Consider the following 21634-nt stretch of genomic DNA (forward strand, 5'->3'; position numbering starts at 1 on the left):
CACTGACTGATAGCGAAGATGACGAGGTTGTGGTCCCTGCTAGCGCCAGGCATACTGCACCCCATGTCAGTGGACTGCAGGCGGTGCAGGATCAACCTCAAGGTCAGCAGTGTGGTGCTAGCGCTGATCCAGGTTTTCATGGAGAGGCATGCACCAGCAGTGCAGCACATCCTGGACTTGGAACCAGTACTGCTGTAGACCCTGGTGAAGTGGAGAGCACCAGCATGGCAGTTGAAACTGGTTTGGTGGCACGTGCAGTAAGACTCCGGTTGCAGCCACCAGGAACACGGGCCTGTAGAACCCTTACACTCCCAGAGGTGCTGGCAAATCCCGATTGGCAACCCCCTGGTTCCGCCGCACCCATAGTGCCCCCTTTCACCCACTTACTCTGGAGTTCAGGTGGAGACAGATCATCTAGGATCGGCCCTAGACGCTTTTCATCTGATCTTCACCGAGGATCTCTACGACTTAGTCGTGGCTGAGACCAACCGTAAGGCCACACAATTTATCACCGCCCATCCGAGCAGCTTCCATGCCCAGCTGTTTCGGTGGAAACCAGTCACAGTTTCCGAATTTAAAATCTTTTTAGGCCTTCTCCTCAACATGGGTCTCACTAAAAAAAATGTATTGCGGTCCTTTTGGTCTACACACCCAATACATCACATGCCCATGTACTCTGCTGCCATGTCCAGGGCACGTTTTGAGGACATCCTGCGCTTCCTGCACTTCAATGACAATACAACCTGTCATACAAAAGACCACCCTGACTATGACCGGCTCCACAAAATTCAGTCCCTCATAGACCACCTATCATCCAAATTTGCAAATGCTTACACCCCTGAACAGAACATCTGCATAGACGAGTTCCTTGAACATTTTACCGGGAGCCTTGGCATTAAGCAGTACATCCCAAGCAAGTGCGCCCGGTATGGGGTCAAGCTGAATAAGCTCTGTGACAGGGCCACAGGCTATACATATCTTTTAGGGCAGGGGTCCCCAACCTTTTCCGGCCCGGGGACCACTTTCTGACCAAATTTTTCTCCGGGGCCCGGGGGCGGCGGCTGCGCACGCGACCTAGTGGACAGTGTCGTGCGCAGCGGGTTATTAGGGGGGGGGCTGGGGTTCGAGGGCATAGCTAGCATAGTTGCCCCAGTATAGGGAGTTTAGTTGCCCCAGTATAGCTAGTATAGTGACCAGTATAGCTAATATATTGTCCAGTATGGGTAGGTAGTGCCCCAGTATAGCTAGTATAGTGCCCAGTATAGCTAGTATAGTGCCCAGCATGGCTAGTATAGTGCCCAGTATGGCTAGTATAGTGCCCCAGCATGGCTAGTATAGTGCCCCAGCATGGCTAGTATAGTGCCCAGCATGGCTAGTATAGTGCCCCAGCATGGCTAGTATACTGCCCCAGTATGGCTAGTATAGTGCCCAGCATGGCTAGTATAGTGCCCAGCATGGCTAGTATAGTGCCCAGCATGGCTAGTATAGTGCCCTAGTATGGCTAGTATAGTGCCCCAGCATGGCTAGTATAGTGCCCAGCATGGCTAGTATAGTGCCCAGCATGGCTAGTATAGTGCCCCAGTATGGCTAGTACAGTGCCCAGCATGGCTAGTATAGTGCCCAGCATGGCTAGTATAGTGCCCAGCATGGCTGGTATAGTGCCCCAGCATGACTAGTATAGTGCCCAGCATGGCTAGTATAGTGCCCCAGTATGGCTAGTATAGTGCCCCAGTATGGCTAGTATAGTGCCCCAGCATGGCTAGTATAGTGCCCAGCATGGCTAGTATAGTGCCCAGCATGGCTAGTATAGTGCCCCAGTATGGCAAGTATAGTGCCCAGCATGGCTAGTATAGTGCCCAGCATGGCTAGTATAGTGCCCCAGCATGGCTAGTATAGTGCCCCAGTATGACTAGTATAGTGCCTCAGTATAGCTAATATAGTGCCCAGCATGACTAGTATAGTGCCCCAGCATGGCTAGTATAGTGCCCCAGCATGGCTAGTATAGTGCCCCAGCATGGCTAGTATAGTGCCCCAGCGTGGCTAGTATAGTGCCCAGCATGGCTAGTATAGTGCCCCAGTATGACTAGTATAGTGTCCAGTGTGTCATCTCCGCCCTCCAACCCAACGACCCCCCCCCCCCCCCCGCGGCCGCCGCTCCTGTCCTGTTACCTTATGAGCGGCGGCCGCTTCCGGATTCCCCGCCAGGCGCCGCTCCTCCTTCATCCCCGATAACATGAGCAAAGACGCGCTGCTGTGAGGAAGGAAGGAGGCGGGGCAGCGGCTTCCTGTACTGGCGATATGCATCGCCGCTACCATGGAAACTGCTTCCCCGCCTCCTTCCCTCCTACAGCAGCGCGTCTTTGCTCATGTTATCGGAGATGCTGGAGGAAGGAGAGCGGCGCCTGGGGGGTAATCCGGAAGCGGCCGCCGCTCATAAGGTAACAGGACAGGAGCGGCGGCCGCGGGGGGAGATGACAGACCCGCCGCGGCCCAGCTGTAAACTGCCAACGGACCGGCAGTGGGCCGCGGCCCGGTGGTTGGGGACCCCTGTTTTAGGGTCTATGAGGGAAAAGACTCAAAATTGGAGCCGGTCGGATGCCCTGACTACCTGGGGAGCAGTGGCAAGATTGTTTGGGACTTGGTGTCACCCTTGTTCCAGAAGGGGTACCATCTTTATGTGGACAATTACTACACAAGCGTGGCCCTCTATCAGCATTTACAGCTACTCGGATTTCGCTGCTGTGGCACCGTGCGGCCTAGTCGCCGGGGCTTCCCCCACCGGCTCACTAGTACCCGACTTGCACGGGGGGAGAGGGCTGCCTTGTGTAATGAAAACCTGCTTGCAGTGAAATGGAAGGACAAGAGGGACGTTTACCTTCTGTCCACCATTCACGCAGACACGACAGTTCAAATTCAACGAGCAACTGAGGTTGTTGAAAAACCCCTCGGCGTCCATGAGTATAACCTTAACATGGGAGGGGTAGACTTCAACAACCAGATGTTGGCTCCCTATTTGGTTTCCCGCAGAACCAGACGCTGGTATAAAAAAGTGTCTATTTATTTGATTCAGTTGGCAATATACAACAGTTTTGTTCTCTTCAGTATGGCTGGGAGAACTAAAGGATCCTTCCTTAAATTTCAGGAAGAGATAGTTTCGAAGCTCCTGTATCCAAAAGGAGCCGTGACCCAACCCCAAAATGTAGTTAGCCGGCTACATGAAAGACACTACCCGTATGTCTTTCCAGGTACCCCATCTCACCGTTCCCCAAGAAAACGTTGTTGTGTCTGCAGCAGGGCTGGAATAAGGCGTGACACCACTTTTTATTGTCCCTACTGTCCTGACCAGCCTGCCCTATGCGTAGGGGAGTATTTCGAGAACTACCATGAGCAGGTATGCTATTAGAGTAGGGAACGCGAGACAGAGTAGGCACACAAAGGTCTCTCAAGGCTCGTTCACACTGGCGCGATGCGTTGCGGCAAATTGCCTAGCGAAAGTCCCACTTTGCGGTCCCTACTACGCCGGAAGTGTGTGACTTAACGCTAGTGCATACCTACGCTTCTGTGCGGCTCCTGCAGCAATATGTGTCGGCCGGATGGAGACGCAAACATTACTTGGCCGAATGCCAGACAGGGAATACCATGTACTAACGCAGTATTCCCTGAAGGTCTGTTTTTGGTGATGCGGTGCGGCGGGCGCGACCCACCGTATACGCCAATATGCAGTGTGAAACCACACATCAGCTTTGGAGAAACCCAAATACACAAGGCTGCCAGAAACCTCTCCTTCCTCTTGAGACAAAGTGCATAGTGTACTTCGCCATATCTCAGTGCAATTTGCGCTTTCCACACTGTCTCATGGGGAAGGAGAAGTTTGTCCTCGGAAAGTAAGTAAAAAAACAAAACAAACAAAAAAACACAGGTTAGCAAAAAAGTTAAAAGTTCCAACTGTTATTGTTTGGTTAAAAAGGTTTAATAAAGTTTATGAAAGTTAATGTTAATGAATGTCTTGCATTGCTGCTTGCTTGTTTTTTTTTGTTTTTTTTGTAAGTTTTTTTCTCTCTCTCTCTCTTTTTCCATCCTTTATCCTTTTAGGTGGACCGAGCGAACGACTGATCGCCCAACCAGCTGCAACACTGATGGTGCATCCTGACAGGAGCATTGCGCGTCTGTCAGATTACACACAAGTTGGTGCATGCAGCGCTGCAGGACGAGATTTCTCCTCCGCAGTAAGATATGTTTGCCAAGGCATATGAGCTTAGGGGTGGTATTGGAGTTCCTATGCTTTGGCAAGCACTTTGTATGAAACCTGGCAACGGTTTTTTCATCCACATCGATCGATGTGAATGGATTAATCGGGTTTGCCAGGGCATAGGAGCATATTTCACATATTTCGTCAGATATTTTTTCATCCACTTTGATCAATGCGAATGCGAGAATCTTTGCCGTTCATTTTTCCTTTTATGGAAAAAAAAGTGCATCACCCGTATGCCCAATATAAGGAGTATAGCAGAAACTCCTAATACTGGCCATACACGTAATGATTGCGGAGACGCTAAAATGCCAGGACAGGCCCCACAAGTGACCCCATTTTGGAAAGAAGACACCCCAAGGTATTCGCTGTGGGGCATGGTGAGTTCATAGAAGATTTTATTTTTGTCACAAGTTAGCAGAAATTGATTTTTTAATTTTTTTTTATCACAAGGTGTCATTTCCCGCTAACTTGTGACAAAAAATAAAATTTTATATGAACTCACTATGCCCCTCGTGGAATACCTTGGGGTCTCTTCTTTCCAAAATGGGGTCATTTCTGGGGTGTTTTTACTGCCCTGGCATTGTTTGTGAGCACCTCTGTAAAGTCTAAAGATGCTCATTGGACTTTGGGCAAGTTTGCGCAGCTAGCCTGCAAAAAAGTGTCACATATGTGGTATTGCCATTCTCAGTAGTAGAATAATGTGTTTTGGGCTGTCTTTCCACACATACCCATGCTGGGTGAGAGAAATATCTCTGTAAATGACAATTCAGTGTAAAAAACACATTATACTACTTTTCCTGAGTACAGCGTTACCACACGTGTGACACTTTTTGTGCAGCCTAGCTGTGCAAAGGGGCCCAAAGTCCAATGAGTACCTTTAGGATTTCACAGGTCAATTTTAATTATTTGGTTTCCAGACTACTCACGGTTTAGGGCCCCTAAAATGCCAGGACAGTATAGGAACCCCAAAAGTGACCCCATTTTGGAAAGAAGACACCCCAAGGTATTCCGTGAGAGGTATAGTGAGTTGATAGAAGATTTTATTTTTTGTCACAAGTTAGTGGAAAATGACACTTTGTGAGAAAAAACAAAAAAAATCTGTTTCCACTAACTTGTGTCAAAAAATAAAATCTTCTATGAACTCATCATACCCCTCACGGAATACCTTGGGGTGTCTTCTTTCTAAAATGGGGTCACTTGTGGGGTTCCTATACTGCCCTGGCATTTTAGGGGCCCTAAACCGTGAGTAGTCTGGAAAACAAATGAGTAAAATTGGCCTCTGAAATCCTAAAGGTGCATACACACATCAGACTATAGTCTTTGGAAACTGAAAGATCACAGACCAATCTTACCACCCTTCATGTAGTATGAGAGCCATACTCTACACAGTCTTTTCTATGGAGCTGAACTCCACATCAGACAGAAATCTTTGCAAGATGCTGCTCACACAGATGCTGTACAGACACAAAAGATCAGTATCTGCAAAAGATCTGTTCCTGCCAAAAATCCATTCCTGCAAATTGCAATGATAGTCTATGAGATCTGCAGATCATCATACACACATGATTTAACTGACATTCATCTGCAGATCAAGCAATCATCCGCAGATCTGAAAATCCATCCTGGTGGATCTGATCTGCAGATGAATGTCAGTTAAATCATGTGTGTATGATGATCTGCAGATCTCATAGACTATCATTGCAATTTGCAGGAATGGATTTTTGGAAGGAACAGATCTTTTGCAGATACTGATCTTTTGTGTCTGTACAGCATCTGTGTGTGCAGCATCTTGCAAAGATTGTTTTCTGATAGGGAGTTCAGCTCCATAGAAAAGACTGTGTAGAGTATGGCTCTCATACTACATGAAGGGTGGTAAGATTGGTCTGTGATCTTTCATTTTCCAAAGACTATAGTCTGATGTGTGTATGAGCTTTAAGGCTGCTTCCACACAGGGACGTTATAGGCGCACGTTAGTGCAGCCTGTAACACTCCCCCAATGCACAGCAATGTAACACAAGTGGGCTGTTCACACAGCCCACATTGCCTTACATGTAACGCTGCACGTTGTAGTGAAATTGCAGCATGCTGTGCGTTCTAGCGGCTTTAGCCGCGTTAGACTGTTTGTACATGCTCAGTGGGGGGCGGGGAGATGCAGCTACAGTAGCCGCGCACATGGCTACTTAATATGCACTGCACTGGCGGCCGCTGATTGGCCGGCGGGACCACGTGATGCGGAGTGTCTCGCTCCGCATCACGTGGTCCCGCCGGCCAATCAGCGCCACCCTGGGAGACCTTATGCGGATAGAGCCGCCTAACGCAGCTCACTCTACCGTCCTCTCCCACACCACCATGCGTTGCGTTAGGGGCACGTTATGCGACCATAACGTCCCCTAAAACGCAACGTCTTGGTGTGTAAGTAGCCTAAAGGTACTTCATTAGACTGTGGGCCCTTTGCACAGCTAGGCTGGTATCGCCGTACTCAGGGAGAAGTAGTATAATGTGTTTTGGGGTGTCTTTTCACACATACCCATGCTGGGTGGGAGAAATATCTCTGTAAATGGACAATTTAGTGTAAAAAAAAAATGGAAAAAGGTGTCATTTACAGAAACGGAAACACTTACAAAAAAAAAAAAATTGGTCACAAAGTGTCATTTTCTCCTAACTTGTGGCAAAAAATAAAATATGTTATGAACTCACCATGCCCCTCAGCAAATACCTTGGAGTGTCCTCTTTCCAAAATGAGGTCATTTGGGGGGGTATTTATACTATCCTGGCATTCTAGCACCTCAAGAAACATGAAAGGTGCTCAGAAGAGTCAGAGCTGCTTCAAACTGCGCAAACTCACTTTTTTGTACCAGTTTGTAAACGCTATAACTTTTACCCAAACCAATAAATATACACTTATTGGATTTTTTTTTTTTTTTATCAAAGACATGTAGCACAAGACATTTGGACAAAAACCTGTATAGAAATGTTACTTTATTTGAAACATTTTACCACAACAAAGTTGAAAATATTTTTTTGACAAAATTACTATCTTTTTTGATGAATATAAAAAAAAAAAAAAAAAAAAAAATCGCAGCAGCAATCAAATAGCACCAAAAGAAAGCTGTGTTAGGCCTGGAACCCACTGAAAACCGCAAACGCAAAACGCAACCGCTAGCGTTTTGTCTGAGCGGTTTGCAAGCGGATTCATGCGCGTTTTGGGTTGTGTTTTGCAACATTGTATTTTTTTCCCCAGCGGGTGCCTAGCGTTTTGCGTTTTTGCGTTTTTATCCTGATTGGTCCTGTGAATTATTTTTAATTTTGTTACAGTGTGCTGAACCGCAAAACGCTAGCAAAACCGCTCAGTTTAGGTTTTGCTGAGCGTTTCTGCTAGCGTTTCAATACTTTACATTGAAGCGCTAACACTCCCAAAATGCTGCAGGTCCTGCGTTTGCATTTCTGGGAAACGCAAACGCTCCTGTGGAAGTTGCCCCATCCATTAACATTAGCCCAGCGTTTTGGCAAACTGCTAGCGTATCGCAGTGCTGCCAAAACGCTGCCAAAAGCGCTCCTGTGGGTTCCAGCCCAGAGTGAAAAGAAAAGGAGGTAAAATTTGTTTAGGTGGTAAGTTGTATGACCGAGCAATAAACAGTTATAACTGCAGTGGTCTGAATTGTAAAAAATGGCCTGGTCTTTAGGGGGGTTTAGCACTGCAGCCCTCAAGTGGTTAAAGTATTACATTATTTTACATTTAAAATTATCTCTTTCCCTCCCACACCAAAAATTACCCAAATACATTTTTTTAATAAAAAAAAATTACAAAAAAACCAAAAAACATAAATAGTTACCTAAGGGTCTGAACTTTTTAAATATACATGTCAAGAGAGTATCTCATTATATATTTTTTTTTTAATTATAAGCTTGTAAATAGTGATGGACGCAAATTGAAAAAATGCACCTTTATTTCTAAATAAAATATCAGCGCCATAAATTGTGATAGGGACATAATTTAAATGGTGTAATAACTGTGACAAATGGGCAAATCAAATACATGAGTTTTAATTACAGTAGCATGTATTAATTTTAAACTATAATGGCCAAAAACTGAGAAATAATGATTTTTTTCAATTTCTTTCTTAATCTTCCTGTTAAAATGGATTGAGAAAAAAAATAATTCTTAGCAAAATGTACTACTCAAAGAAAGCCTAAATAGTGGCGGAAAAAAACAAGATATAGATCAATGAATTGTGATAAGTAGTGATAAAGTTATTGGCGAATGATGGGAGGTGAACGTTGCTCAGATGCATACGATTTTCGACACTGTATCATGAAGTGGTTAACATTAAAAAAGTGGAGTTAGACTCGCTTCAGAGTCTATTTAATGCTGTCGAGGATTTGAGCGGCAGCAGGGTGAGCAGTCATTCAGCTCACCCTGGGCCCAGCTCACCGACAGCATACACATCCGTACACATCCTGCGCAGTGTAGTCACACTTCATCACAGATAGGAGCACATCCAGTAACATCTAGAACTGTATCTGTGGTCTGAAGGAGAATGTGGGAACCCTTTGGAAGATCCAGAGGCTTCCCTCTAATGAGATAAGTATCAGAATATTTATTTTGTGTATCTCACAGGTATGATTTAAAGAGTAACTGTCAGGCTGCAGAAGCTAATTTAAACCTCTATTCTCCTGTGTTAAACAGTTTAGAAGGAAGCTCAAAAGCCATTAGTGAAGATAAACATCTCAGTTACCTTTGATGTGTGCTTATCTTAAAGGCTGTTATAGACCCATAAAGACGCAAGCCGCAGCTAAACTGCAAAGCATTCTGGGGCCCTCCCCTCGGCTGCTAATGAGACGTTACAGAAGCTTGTAATCAGTCTAGCTGTGTAGCACTGATAAATCTCGGGGCAGAGTACTCTGCAGGAGTCAGCTATTGTTCCTAGCCACATGGCTCATTAATATTCACTGCACACCGTGTTGTTCAAGAACGAGCTTATCTGTGATCAGGAATCAGGCAGGACATGACCACACATTTGACAGAAAAACATGGAGCCTGCCATGAGCTGTCAGGAGCATCTATCTCTGCATATACTATATACAAATTCTGTGAAATCCAAACGTGGACAGTGAAATGCATATGTAATGTAAGTACAGCCAATCTTTAGCTACTGATATATGTGTTTATTTTCTCTGAGACCTTATACCTAACAGCTCCTTTTTAAATATGGTCTTAAATATAGTCTTTCAATTTCAAATTGTGCAACCATACAGTAATGCATACTGTACAATGAAAGTATGCCTCACTGCTAAACATGCAAGTTTCCCTATTATCCTGACAGAACCCGTCCCATCACAATCTACGTAATGTGCAGTTCTGCGCCTGCACAGTACGCTCCATGTGGCGGTGATTGCTCGTGCGTGCAGTACAGGCCAACCTGAGAGGAGGCGAACGGCTGCGGGCAGAGCTGCGGCGAGGGACATGCTGGGAGCTTGGGGCTGGACGAAGTTCAGGGTAAGTAGCACTTATTTTGACTAATAAAGCCTGATAACTCCTTTAAAGAGACTCAGAGACAAAATAAGATAATAGATTTATACATACCTGGAGCTTCCTCCAGCCCCATCCGCATGGATCGCTCCCATGCCGCCATCCTCAGCCTTCTCTGTCATCGGTACCGGGTCCTGTAACTTTGGCAAGCTAAGGCCAGTTTTACGCATGCGCAGTGACTCCGTCTCTTTGGCATCTGCCTTATGCTTGCACCTTCACAGTACGGAGGGAGCGCACTGCGCCTGCGTCGACTGGCCCTGACTGGCCGAAGTTATGGGACTCGGCATCGGCGACAGAGAAGGCAGAGGACGGCGGTGTGGGAATGATCCATGCGGATGGGGCTGGAGGAAGCCCCAGGCATGTATATATCTATTATCTTATTTCGTCTCTGAGTCACTTTAAGGATTAGAGGCCGCTGGTACCAGAAACCGGCGCATACAAACGAATCACCACTACCACTGGGCTCCTGACCCTGTCATCAATGTGATCCAATGAGATTGGCTCACATTGATGACAGGGTCAGCAGCCAATGAAATTGGCTCCTGACCAGCTCACGGAGATCTGCTATCATACCAACAGCAGGGCGAGTGAGCTGCGGCGGGGAGAAAGCCACACCATTAGCGGGAGCGACGAGAGTGCGTGGCTGTGAATGAATTCTACACCCTGGCAGGAAACACAGCCTCCAAACAGGGCGTAGATTTTAATCGCCGCCATCAGCGGTTAAAGGGCCCCCAGGCATCTTTTCCATGGGCAGCTGAAGACAGTGAATACACCACCTGTCAGATTCTCCTATTCACCTGCAGGGTGCTGGCAAGCACTCAGCTCAGGCGGTAGACAGGGTCTCCACATGGAGTAGCATCTGAGCACAGAGGTTGCCATCCTCAGATGCATGAGACTTTATTTACCACTAGCTAACACCACTGAGCCCTAAACATGACACCTGTGGTGTTACTGAACAGTGCCATTCGGCTACATGTAATTGCAGCTGAATGATGTTTGTAGCCCGGAGGCTGAATTGCTCGACAAATAAGCAGTTCAATTGCCCATGGAAAAGACAGTAGGCTTAAAGAGGAACTGTCGCGAAAATCTTAAAATTTAAAACACATAAAAATAAGAAGCATATTTCTGCCAGAGTAAATACAGCTATTAATTACTTTTCTCCTATGTTGCTGTCATTTACAGTAGGTAGTAGAAATCTGACATTACCGACAGGTTTTTGGGCAAGTCCATCTCTCCACAGGGGATTCTCAGCATGGCCTTTATTTTTAATAACACTCCCTGAAAAGTATTTATACAAAGATGCTGGCCAGCCTCCCTGCTCGCTGTACACTTTTTTTGGTAATTGGATGGAGCAACTGCTGTTCAGGAAATGCTGTTGAAAACAAAGAAAACCCTGAGAACCCCCATGAGAAGATGGGCTAGTCCAAAATCTGTCAGATTTCTACTACTTACTGTAAGTGACTGCAACATAGGAGAAAAGTAATTTATGGCTCATTTTACTCTGGAAGAAACCTACTTCTTATTTGTATATGTTTACATATATTTTAAGATTTTCGTGACAGACGTCCCTTTAAAGAGACTTTTCAGTCCAAATTTAACATGCTATGGAACCTCTTTTCAGATAAGGTTACTTGCCAGGTCTTTTTCCTCCATCTTAGCCCCTGCCCTGTGTCCGCATGCGTCTGGCACATTGCCACCACTCCCTTGGAGAAATGCTGTGGCGCATCTGTGGCACTCTCTCTATAGAGAAAGGCCATTCACTGTTCTGCAAGGGAGCGGAGCTAGTTGTCAGAAGTGGCTCAGGGAGTGAGTTGGAGGAAAACCCAGACCAGCAAGTAATTATAACTTTATTTAAGAAGAAAATTCATAGGGTGTTCATTTTAGACTGAATAGTCTCTTAAAATGTCACATTTTTGCGATCTTGTAAACAGTATTCTGGAGTACCGTTGCCATGAAATTGTGCAGATTCCTACATTTTTTTTGCTTGAGTAATTTGTAGAACAGGGTAGCAGCCAATGTAAGGCCTCTTTTCCACAGGCAGTTGAACTGTGTGCTCAGCAAGCAGCAGTGAGGGTTTCTTCACATAAGCGTTTCGCTTATTTTTAAGCGCTGGCGATTTAAAAAAAAAATCGCCTTAAAGCGGAATATAACCCTGCATTTCAACTTTGCTCTAAAACATTATTTACAGCATATTATATGCAAAAAGCATTTTTTTTTACTAGACCAGCATTGGAAGGGTTAATCACAGAGGTTTTAAGTTCCGTGCAGACGTTCAGATAGTTACATTCTATTTAGTTAGATGTATCTATTGATAAACAGTTACACACTCTGGCTGTCCTCCAAGCTCCTTCTCAGTGAGAGAGATGAGTCACAATAAACACTTAAAAGATACATATTTGTAAACAAAAAGTATCTAACTGAAGTTCGGATGTCTGCAGAAATCTCTAGGGACTTTAAAGCCCTGTGTAACCCTTCCAATGCTGGTCTAGTAAAAAAAAAAAATGCTGGTTGCATATAATATACTGTAAATAATGTTTTAGAGCAAAGTTGAAATGCAGGGTTATATTCCGCTTTAAAGGGACTCCGAGCAGTGCAAAAACTATGGAAAGATGCATATCATTTTAAAGCTCTCTTTCTCCTCTTTCCAATGATATACAAACCGCTGCGGCCGCGATTTCGATCGCGAAAATAGAGAAAACTAAAAGGCGTAAGGCGACGATTTAGGTGTCGTCAGAAAAAGGAGAAAGAGAGCTTTAAAATGATATCCATCTTTCCATAGTGTAATAACACAGGGTGACTTTTTCTCAAAGTCAGCAGCTGCATTCAGCAGAAAAAGTCGCCCTGTGTAATACAATGTAACTATGGAAAGATGGATATCATTTCTCCTCTTTCTGATGACCCCTAAATCGTCACCCTATGCCTTTTAGTTTTCTCTATTTTCGTGATCAAAATCGCGGCCGCGGCAATTTCAATCGCGAAAATAGCGAAAACTAAAAGGCGTAGGGCGGCGAATTATATATAATTGGAAAGAGGAGAAAAAGCTTTAAAATGATATGCATCTTTCCATAGTTTCTGCACTGCTCGGAGTCCCTTTAAAAGCGATTATGCAATGTTAGCTTATGTGAATATTCTCACATAATTTAAGAGCTTTCCATCCAATCGCAAACATGGCACCTGCACCATTTCCAGAGCATTTGCGATTCAAGAGAAAGTATAGCAAAATCACTAAGCGCTTGAAAAAGTGATATGCTGAGCATTTTGATGAATAAATACATTGGGCTTGATTCACAAAGCGGTGCTAACCTACTTAGCACGTCTAAAGTCTTTAGACGTGCTAACCAGGGTGCTAAGTAGGTTAGCACCGAATTTCTGAATCAGATCGCGCACAAAACTTTGCGTGCGCAAAGTCCTGTGCGCGCAAAGTCCAATAGGCTTTAATGGGCACTTCGCGCTGAGCGCCCTGTGCAGGGCGCGCGTAAAGTTTTACGCACATAAAGTTTTGCGCGCGAAAAGCTTGTTTAGACGTGCTAAGGGGGTTTTCACAGGCGTGCTAACAGTTAGCACCGCTTTGTGAATCAAGCCCAATGTATTTATTCATTTCCAGGGCATAGAGTTCACTTCATGATTGATGTCAGGAAGTGAACAAAAGATACACAAAAATTCTTAGAAAATCGCTTTCCTAAACAAAAATCGCTTTTCTAAACGAAAATCGCTCTGTAAGCGTTTAGAAAAGTGCTTACAAAATCACTGACAAAATCGCTCAGCGCTTGCCAATTATAATGTGAACAAGGCCTAAGCAGTTACCAGGCAGCAGCAAGTAGTTGTGAGAATTTGAGAGGCATTTCACTGCCTATCAACTGCCCGTGGAAAAAGGGCCTAAGGGCTAGTTCACACTGTGAGATTTTTCAGCGATTTGCTGATCACTAGCGATCAGCAAAACACTGCTGCAAATGCCAGTCAATAGCAGCGTTCACACAGTAGCGATCGACAGTGATTACCGATTTGCTGATGGTGTGTGCCGCATTTTTGGAGCAATTGCACTTCAATGTTATAGAATCACAAAACGCAATCAGTCCTAAATCGCTTTCCTGTACAGTGAAAAAACAGCTTTTTGGTGATCGCCAGCAAAACGCTAGCAAAGCGCCCAGTGTGAACTAGCCCTTACTCATTTTAAACACCTGTACAAATGGACTGGCAGAAAATTTTGACACTACTATCTGCCAACTTTATTTTTGAAACACTGTAAAATACCAGTTTATGCGCAAATAAAAAGGTAATGAAGCAAAAATAACATTTGGCATAAATCCTTGCAGTATATTCTATAAAAAGGATTGCATTTTTTCTCAATAACAGAATTTTCCATTAAACAAATAGAAATCTTAATCCCAAACTGTGAGGAAAATGTACCTATGCATAAAGCTACATAGTTGTATACAGTAGTTAAGAAATAAAGAAAGAGGAAAATACTGTGCCTGAGGTCTAGCTCACAGTTGCATTGCAGAACAATTCTGCATGCCAACTCACTGCCCGTACAATCCTATATGCGTACATATGAAATCGGCGCCGGTAGACTTTGGCGCAGGATACAGCCAGTATAAAGCTGATCCTGCTTCTGCACAAGTTCGGGCCGTATTAATTACTATTCCCCCTCCAGGCCGCCATAGATAGTGGGGAAATGAAAAAATTCGACTTCCAGCGATTGCTGGAGGCCGAATTATTGTTTTTTAAGCAACTTCAGCTCCATCTTCTGACGGAGCCGACGTTACTCACTGAGCGCCGCTATAGACTGATTCCCATTACAGTCTATGGCGGCGCTGTCTGCGCCCAAATCTAGCAGCGCTGAAAAGCACTGCTCCGTCCTATATAGCTGTTCACAGTACTGTGTTGTAACTGATTGAGTTAGTGCTTGTTCACACTACAAGAGGTTTGTGATTTTAAAAGCTCTTGCTAAAGTTATTCTTTATGTGTGTTCACACTGGAGCAATATGATTTTGTAAAAATTCCCCATAGCATTAGCAAGAGCTTTTCAAAATCACTAGAGCTTAAAAAGCTCTTGTGGTGTGGACAAGCCCTTATTCTAACTCACTGCATGCAGGGTTTGTACTATGTCCAGTCTCCATAGCAGTTCACACTATAACAAGTGTGTTAAACTCATCACTGTGAACCTAACCTTCATTTATTATCAACAATTTTAGTGAAGCTTTCTCAAGTTAAAATCAACAGCTGCACAACACTTGTTAACAATTCTTTAACTATGTTCATTAGCAACTTTATTTGAAAGGAGCTATATTTGTATATAGTCAACATGCATAAATATACTTTAAAGGCCTGAAAGAAAAATTCAAATAAAGATTCAGTCAATAATTACACACCTTGCACAATAACAGGAGGAACTACTCGTAGGTTAATTGCATTAAGTCTCTTTTAACAAGATTTCATATATTTTATGAAATTATTTCCCATTTATAATTTGTTCAGTGTCTTTATCTACTGGAAAAGGTTGGTTGGTGAGCCTATCAGAATTAAAAGTAACAGCAAAACAGGTCTATGAAATTACTTCTGTTTTTTTCTTTATTGCATTTAGAACTTTGTCTTTCTGTCTTATTTCCTCCCTCAATTTGACCTCTGTGATTCTTAAATGTCTGATGCTGGATTTCATTTCTTTCATTTTCACTTCCATAAGAGCTATTATATCTCTCTGCTCATTAAGTTTTCTAAGCAGTTCCTCCGTGGTAGTTCCTGAAGACATGGAATAAGAATGGTCCACAAACTGAGGAGATGGGCAATAATCAAGTGTATGGTAGGGTTCTTCTCCCAATACAACCACTTGGAGTTGCTGATGAGAAGTAGCTGGAGAAAATTCAGATCCAACTTCAGCGTCTAATTTTACTGTGACATTAACTGGGTTTTGTTCTATATTAATTGACTGACTCGAGGAGGCACCCAGAGATCTTTCCATTACAGGGGTATTCACTTCTACACTGGCTATATCTGTCCCCAAGCCAGACGATGCACCAAGTAGCATCATCTCTGCACTTCCAGCAGTCAGCTCCAGGACCTCTTGTTCCTGTCCTGAAAGCGATGTCACAAGTACTGCCGTTGAGGCTGAAGGATAACTAGACTGATGTCTCTTCTTCGACCTATCGCCCAGATTGCTCCTGCGGGGTCTCCTCTCGTTTACTCCTCTGAGAGGGAATATTGTAGGCACCCTTATGCTGTAGGATTTACGCCCACCATGGAAGTGAAGGCTACAAACTCGGTGACCGTTGGTAGGTTGGAAAGTGTTAAAGCATCCAGTCACACCAGCTCGAGACACGTTCTTCAGCCACAGGTGCCGCAGTTCCGGATCTTTGGGAAACGTATAAAAGTGCAGACCTTTGTCTCGATGCGAATTGCTATAGCAACCCGGCACGCAGCAGGTGAACCCAGGCATTATAAAATGTGCGAATGCTTACAGGCATACAAATTATTCCTGTGTTCCCATAAGCTGATAACGGAAACTACATAACCCACAATTCACTTAACTTCCGGTCTCCGGAAAAGACTTCAGTAAGCTGACTTTCACCTTGCGCGGGATAACTTCCGCTGCGTAATATCGTGAGATTAGAGTTGGGTGGTACTATTTTTTCAAGTTACAGAAAACCGAAATGGTTATTATTATTGCATGATCGCTAAATTAGCAGGGTATGTGCCTACTATTGTTTGCTTATATTTTTTTTGACAGATTCTTTTGGTAAGGAAAATCTACCGGCTTTTGTGAAATTAGCAATAAGTGTAGGTTGCTCTTGTGCATACGCTATCTTTTAAATACAGTATAACATATTAAGAGAATATTATTCTGAAAAGTGAAGATAAACATGGAAATACTGTCAGATTCATGAATTTACTCTTTTAACTCTGTTTTAAATCTATTTTGTAATTTTCATTATGGGTTCGAACTGTGCATAAAGTGCAGGGTTGGATTAAACCGAAGGTGTGGTTATTGACCATACATTTATTTATTTTAAGTATTTATATAGCGCTGACATATTACGTAGCACTGTACAGAGCATATATTGGGCTTGATTCACAAAGCGGTGCAAACAGTTTAGAACGGGTGTGCTAAACAGCACGTGAAGTGCCATTCGTGGATTTTTGCACGCGCAAAGTGCCGCAATTCGCGCGAACGCGGCACTTTGCGTGCGCAAAAGTCCGCGAATGGCACTTCACGTGCTAACTGTTTAGCACACCCGTGCTAAACAGTTTGTACCGCTTTGTGAATCAAGCAAGCCCATTGTCTTGTCACTAACATCTGTCAACTTGGTGGCTGCTCAATCATCTAATTAGTTAATTAACAAGTTGGATGAAAATCCGTGCCACCAACAGCCTGCCTGATCGATCATTCAACAAATTTTAGTCTGAAATTGGTCAAATGTATTGATCGAACATGCTGCATACTCCGCAACCGCCCCGATTTGGTCGGGATGGTCCCGCTTTGGGAGGCTTGATTCCCCCCCCTCGCGATAGCCTGCCTGTGTCCCGGGCTGAGAAGTCAGGATGGAGAGCGGCAGAGTGATTATTACAGAGAACAGAGCAGTCACCGCGGGACTTGCTTCCTATACAGAGTAATGACGTCAATTACTGCCCCGCGGTGACTGCTCTGATCTACAGACATTCTCCTCACCTCGCTGCCTCTGCTTTCTAAACTTCTGACACTTAGTTGCAGCTACTTCGCTCGCTGCCCGGGCTGACACTCTAGCAGCTGTGCCCTCTGACCTTCCCTCCTCATCTACACTCTCTGCACAATCAACGGAGGAGGGGTGGGACACTGCCTGGCTGCAGGGACCGTGCTTGGAGGTAAGGCATGAGGAGACGCTGGGTACACAGACAGGCTCAGCTCCATCCACATTCCACACACACCATAAACAAATGGTGAAGTAATATATACATAGCTCCCAACTGTCCCTCTTTTGGAGGGACAGTCCCTCTTTGGGAGCCCTGTCCTTCTGTCCCTCTTTCCTCCTCATTTGTCCCTCTTTCAGGACTTTGTCCCTCTTTCTATGTAAATATATATTTTTCTCTACTGAAAAATGTTTGATTGACTCTAAACTTTATTCCCATCCTTTAAATTGATATATTAATAATTTTAAAGAAGATCTGTGGTGTTTTTCTTGCAGAATAAAATAAACATTATCGTGTCCCCCGTTATTTCCCCTCTTTATTACTTCTATTTTCGCCGCTCCCCGCCGCCTATAAATTACAAAAATTATAAAATAAACCTTTAATAATTTTCTCCAAGATGGCCACGATTCCACATGACTCCGAAGTACTTCCGGGTCATCGCTTTCTGCACACTCTCGATGTCCTGCAGTGCACGAGAGCAGTAGATTAGAGAGCAGTTTCCAACTGATGTGACAGGATGAGAGAAAAGCTCTGTCCCTTATTACCTCCTTAACAGGGACAAAGCTTAGCTGAGCTGAAACACGAGGCAGCTCTCCTCCCGGCAGTCAGCCTCCTTCCCCCTGCTCTCTGGAACGGGCACAAAGGTCAGGGATGACTCAGCAGATGATGTGTAGAAGGGGGAGGGAGAGGCAGAACAGGGAGGAAAAGCTGCTGTTTTGTCTGCCTCTTCCTGCAGCTGAATATTCGTCTAGTTAAAGGGACACTTAAGTAAAAAAAAAAAATGAGTTTTACTCACCTAGGGCTTCCAATAGCCCCCTGCAGCTGTCCGGTGCCCTCGCCGTCTCCCTCCGATCCTCATGGCCCCGCCGGCAGCCACTTCCTGTTTTGGTGACAGGAGCTGGGGACGCGAGTGATTCTTTGCGTTCCCAGACACATTAGCACCCTCTATGCTGCTATATGGTATATGATATATGCTATAGCAGCATAGATGGCGCTATTGTGGCCAGGAACGCGAAGAATCACTCGCGTCCCCAGCCTGTCAGCTCCTTTCACCGAAACAGAAAGTGGCTGCCGGCGGGGCCAGGACAATCGGAGGGAGACGGCGAGGGCACCGGACAGCTGCAGGGGGCTATTGGAAGCCCCAGGTGAGTAAAACTCATTTTTTTTTTTACTTAAGTGTCCCTTTAACTAGACAAAAAATTTGAAAGGAGCAGGAGAGAGACAGGAATGCTTTTTCTATACAAGATAGGGAAGAAAAGATTTGTACATAATAAAGGAAAATAATTACTCATTTAAATTACATTTTGAAAAAGGGCCACAGAACCCCTTTAAAGTGTTAATATGAAGGAAAATGAACCAGGATAGAAAGAACCAGTGTGGTTTGAATTATAAAACAACATATTTTTCTTAGGAAACCTTTATGGTATGTGTGACTAGGGGGTGTGTTTAGGGGTGTGGCTTAAGTGTCCCTCTTTCTCATCTCAAAATGTTGGGAGGTATGCATGCTGCGAAAGCTTGGGCTGATGTGCACGGTGATAACAGCGTGAACACAACAGAAAACTGTTCTGTCCAGCATACCTCCCAACTTTTTGAGATGAGAAAGAGGGACACTTAAGCCATGCCCCTGCCACACCCCTTATCACGCCACCAGCGCAACCCTAGCCACGCATACCATAAAGATTGCATAAGAAAAATATGTTGTTTTATAAGTCAAACCTCACTGGTCCTTTCTATACTGGTTCATTTTCCTTCATAGTAACATTTTAAAATTAGTAATATAACAATTTAAAGGATGGGAATAAAGTTTAGAGTCAATCAAACACATTTTTAGTAGAGAAATATATATATTTACATAGAAAGAGGGACAACATCCTGAAAGAGGGACAAATGAGGAGGAAAGAAGGACAGGGCTCCCAAAGAGAGTTGGGAGCTATGCGTCCAGTGAGTTTCTGCCGCCGTATTTACGCATTGGCGCCACTTGTGACTACCAGCATGCTGCATGTGCGGCGTCACGGGGCCGATTCCTAAGAGATTTCATGCTGAAATTGATTGGGAATTGTCTTGCGATGTATGGGCAGTCAACAAATCTCTGATCAGAGAAAGAGATTTGTCTCATAGTAAAACCTGCCCATCATCGCTAGATGTATGGGCACCTTTAGAGCTCATTCAAATTGAGTGATCGTGAGTGGGAAAAAAAGCAGGGCTGTGGAGTCGGAGTCGGAGCAATTTTGGGTGCCTGGAGTCGGGAAAAAAAATGCTCCGACTCCTAATGAATTTAAACTGTAATTAAAATAGAAAATATGATAAAATGTTCTATTTCTCAGATAATAGTCATCATAAATCATTTATACATACAGTAATAGCTAGCACCGCTATTACCTAGCACTAGTCCACAAAAATGAAATAAACCAATCAAAATTAGTTACTTGTGCTGCTTCAATAAAGCAGTCCCCGTATTTTTAAAGTCAGATATACACATCTGATTGTGACTGTATATATGATGTGTACACAGGAATCTCTTATATATACTAAACAACATCTATGCTGTAAGTATAGAGCCTGATGTGTAGCCATGTCACTAATAGAGATGGTCAATGAGCTGGAAATAATTCTGCGTTGATTCTGATTTATGCTAACGTACTCTTTGCTCATGAAATCAAATAATTTGATATGTTGTTAAAATTTGGTTTGGTGACTACAAATTAAATGGTACCTGAGAAGGATGAAAATAAAAGTTTTATACATACCTGGGGCTTCTTCCAGCCCCCTTCAGGCTAATCAGTCCCTCGCTGTCCACCTCCACCACCTGGATCTTCTGCTGTGAGTCCTGGTAATTCAGCCAGTCAGCGCAGTCCAGCCGCTTGCCGCTTCCACAGCCAGAAGCGTTCTGCACCTGCGCAATAGTGCTGCGCAGGTACCTAAGCAATAGTGCTGCGCAGGTGTAGTACGCTCCCGGCGGCGGAGTGTGTGCATGCACACTATGCCAGACTGGCTCAAGTATCTGGACTCATAGCAGAAGATCCAGGTGGCGGAGGAGGACAGCGATGGAATGATTAGCCTGAAGGGGGCTGGAGGAAGGCCCAGGTATGTATAAAACTTTAATTTCATCTGTCTCGGGTTTACTTTGTTACACAGTAAGTACTATACTCTACATGTGCACCCTCCACAGAACTGCAGGAAATCCACTGAGAATGTTGTGCACATTGACCTATAAACCTGGTTCAGATTGTGCACGAAGAATGTGTAATAGAGAAAGAATCTCCTTATTCCCCTGCAGAGTACCTGCACATCACTCTTACATATACCCACAGTTACATTGCCTAGGGCCTGATAGATGTTCTTTGTTCCGGTCTGTACCTTTTACAAGTACTCTTACCAAGGACTAGTTTTAGTCTATGACTAAAAGGAATAAATATGGCAGTCTCCATAACCTTCTCACTTCAGTTGTCTTTTAAAATTCCTAAGCGTTGGCAGTTAAGAGACAAATTTCATGTTACATACTTTCAATCAACAAGATTGTAATATGCAAATTAGAGGAGTCGGAGTCTGTGGAATCCTAAACTGAGGAGTCGGAGTTGGTGGATTTTTGTACCGTCTCCACAGCCCTGAAAAAAAGTATGCTGCATCTTTTTTTTTTTTATTATTTATTTATTTTTGCATTGGTATGCAGTTTTCTGTGTGTGTGCATACAAGCATCTTCTATCCGTATTACATTATTACATTTATTACATTACATATTAAATCTGATCAAGCAAGAAGTATTTAATCAGAGCGTACAGTCTTGGATGATAACTACTTATGATGTCATATCCTCTTCCCTCAACTGTTTGCATCCTGTGGGAGTTTCCCACACTTCAGAGTGCCCATTAATCTACAGATCTTCCCCTAAGGGCTTATTTACACTGGGTGCCATGTCCATTCTGAGTTGGAGGCAGCACTTCAGCTGCTGTGATACCCGGTGCCATACACAG

The 21634-nt window shown here is 44.1% G+C and overlaps 1 protein-coding gene across 1 annotated transcript; it reads right to left on the reverse strand.

The window, feature by feature from the left end:
- Positions 1 to 15016: 15016 nt before the first annotated feature.
- THAP11 (THAP domain containing 11) lies at positions 15017 to 16322 on the reverse strand. The gene has a single exon (XM_068261406.1). The coding sequence runs from the start codon at positions 16213 to 16215 to the stop codon at positions 15328 to 15330; it is 888 nt and encodes a 295-aa protein (XP_068117507.1). The 5' UTR covers positions 16216 to 16322; the 3' UTR covers positions 15017 to 15327.
- Positions 16323 to 21634: the final 5312 nt, after the last annotated feature.

The sequence above is a fragment of the Hyperolius riggenbachi genome, chromosome 11 (assembly GCF_040937935.1).
Source record: "Hyperolius riggenbachi isolate aHypRig1 chromosome 11, aHypRig1.pri, whole genome shotgun sequence".
NCBI classification, from domain to species: Eukaryota; Metazoa; Chordata; class Amphibia; order Anura; family Hyperoliidae; genus Hyperolius; species Hyperolius riggenbachi.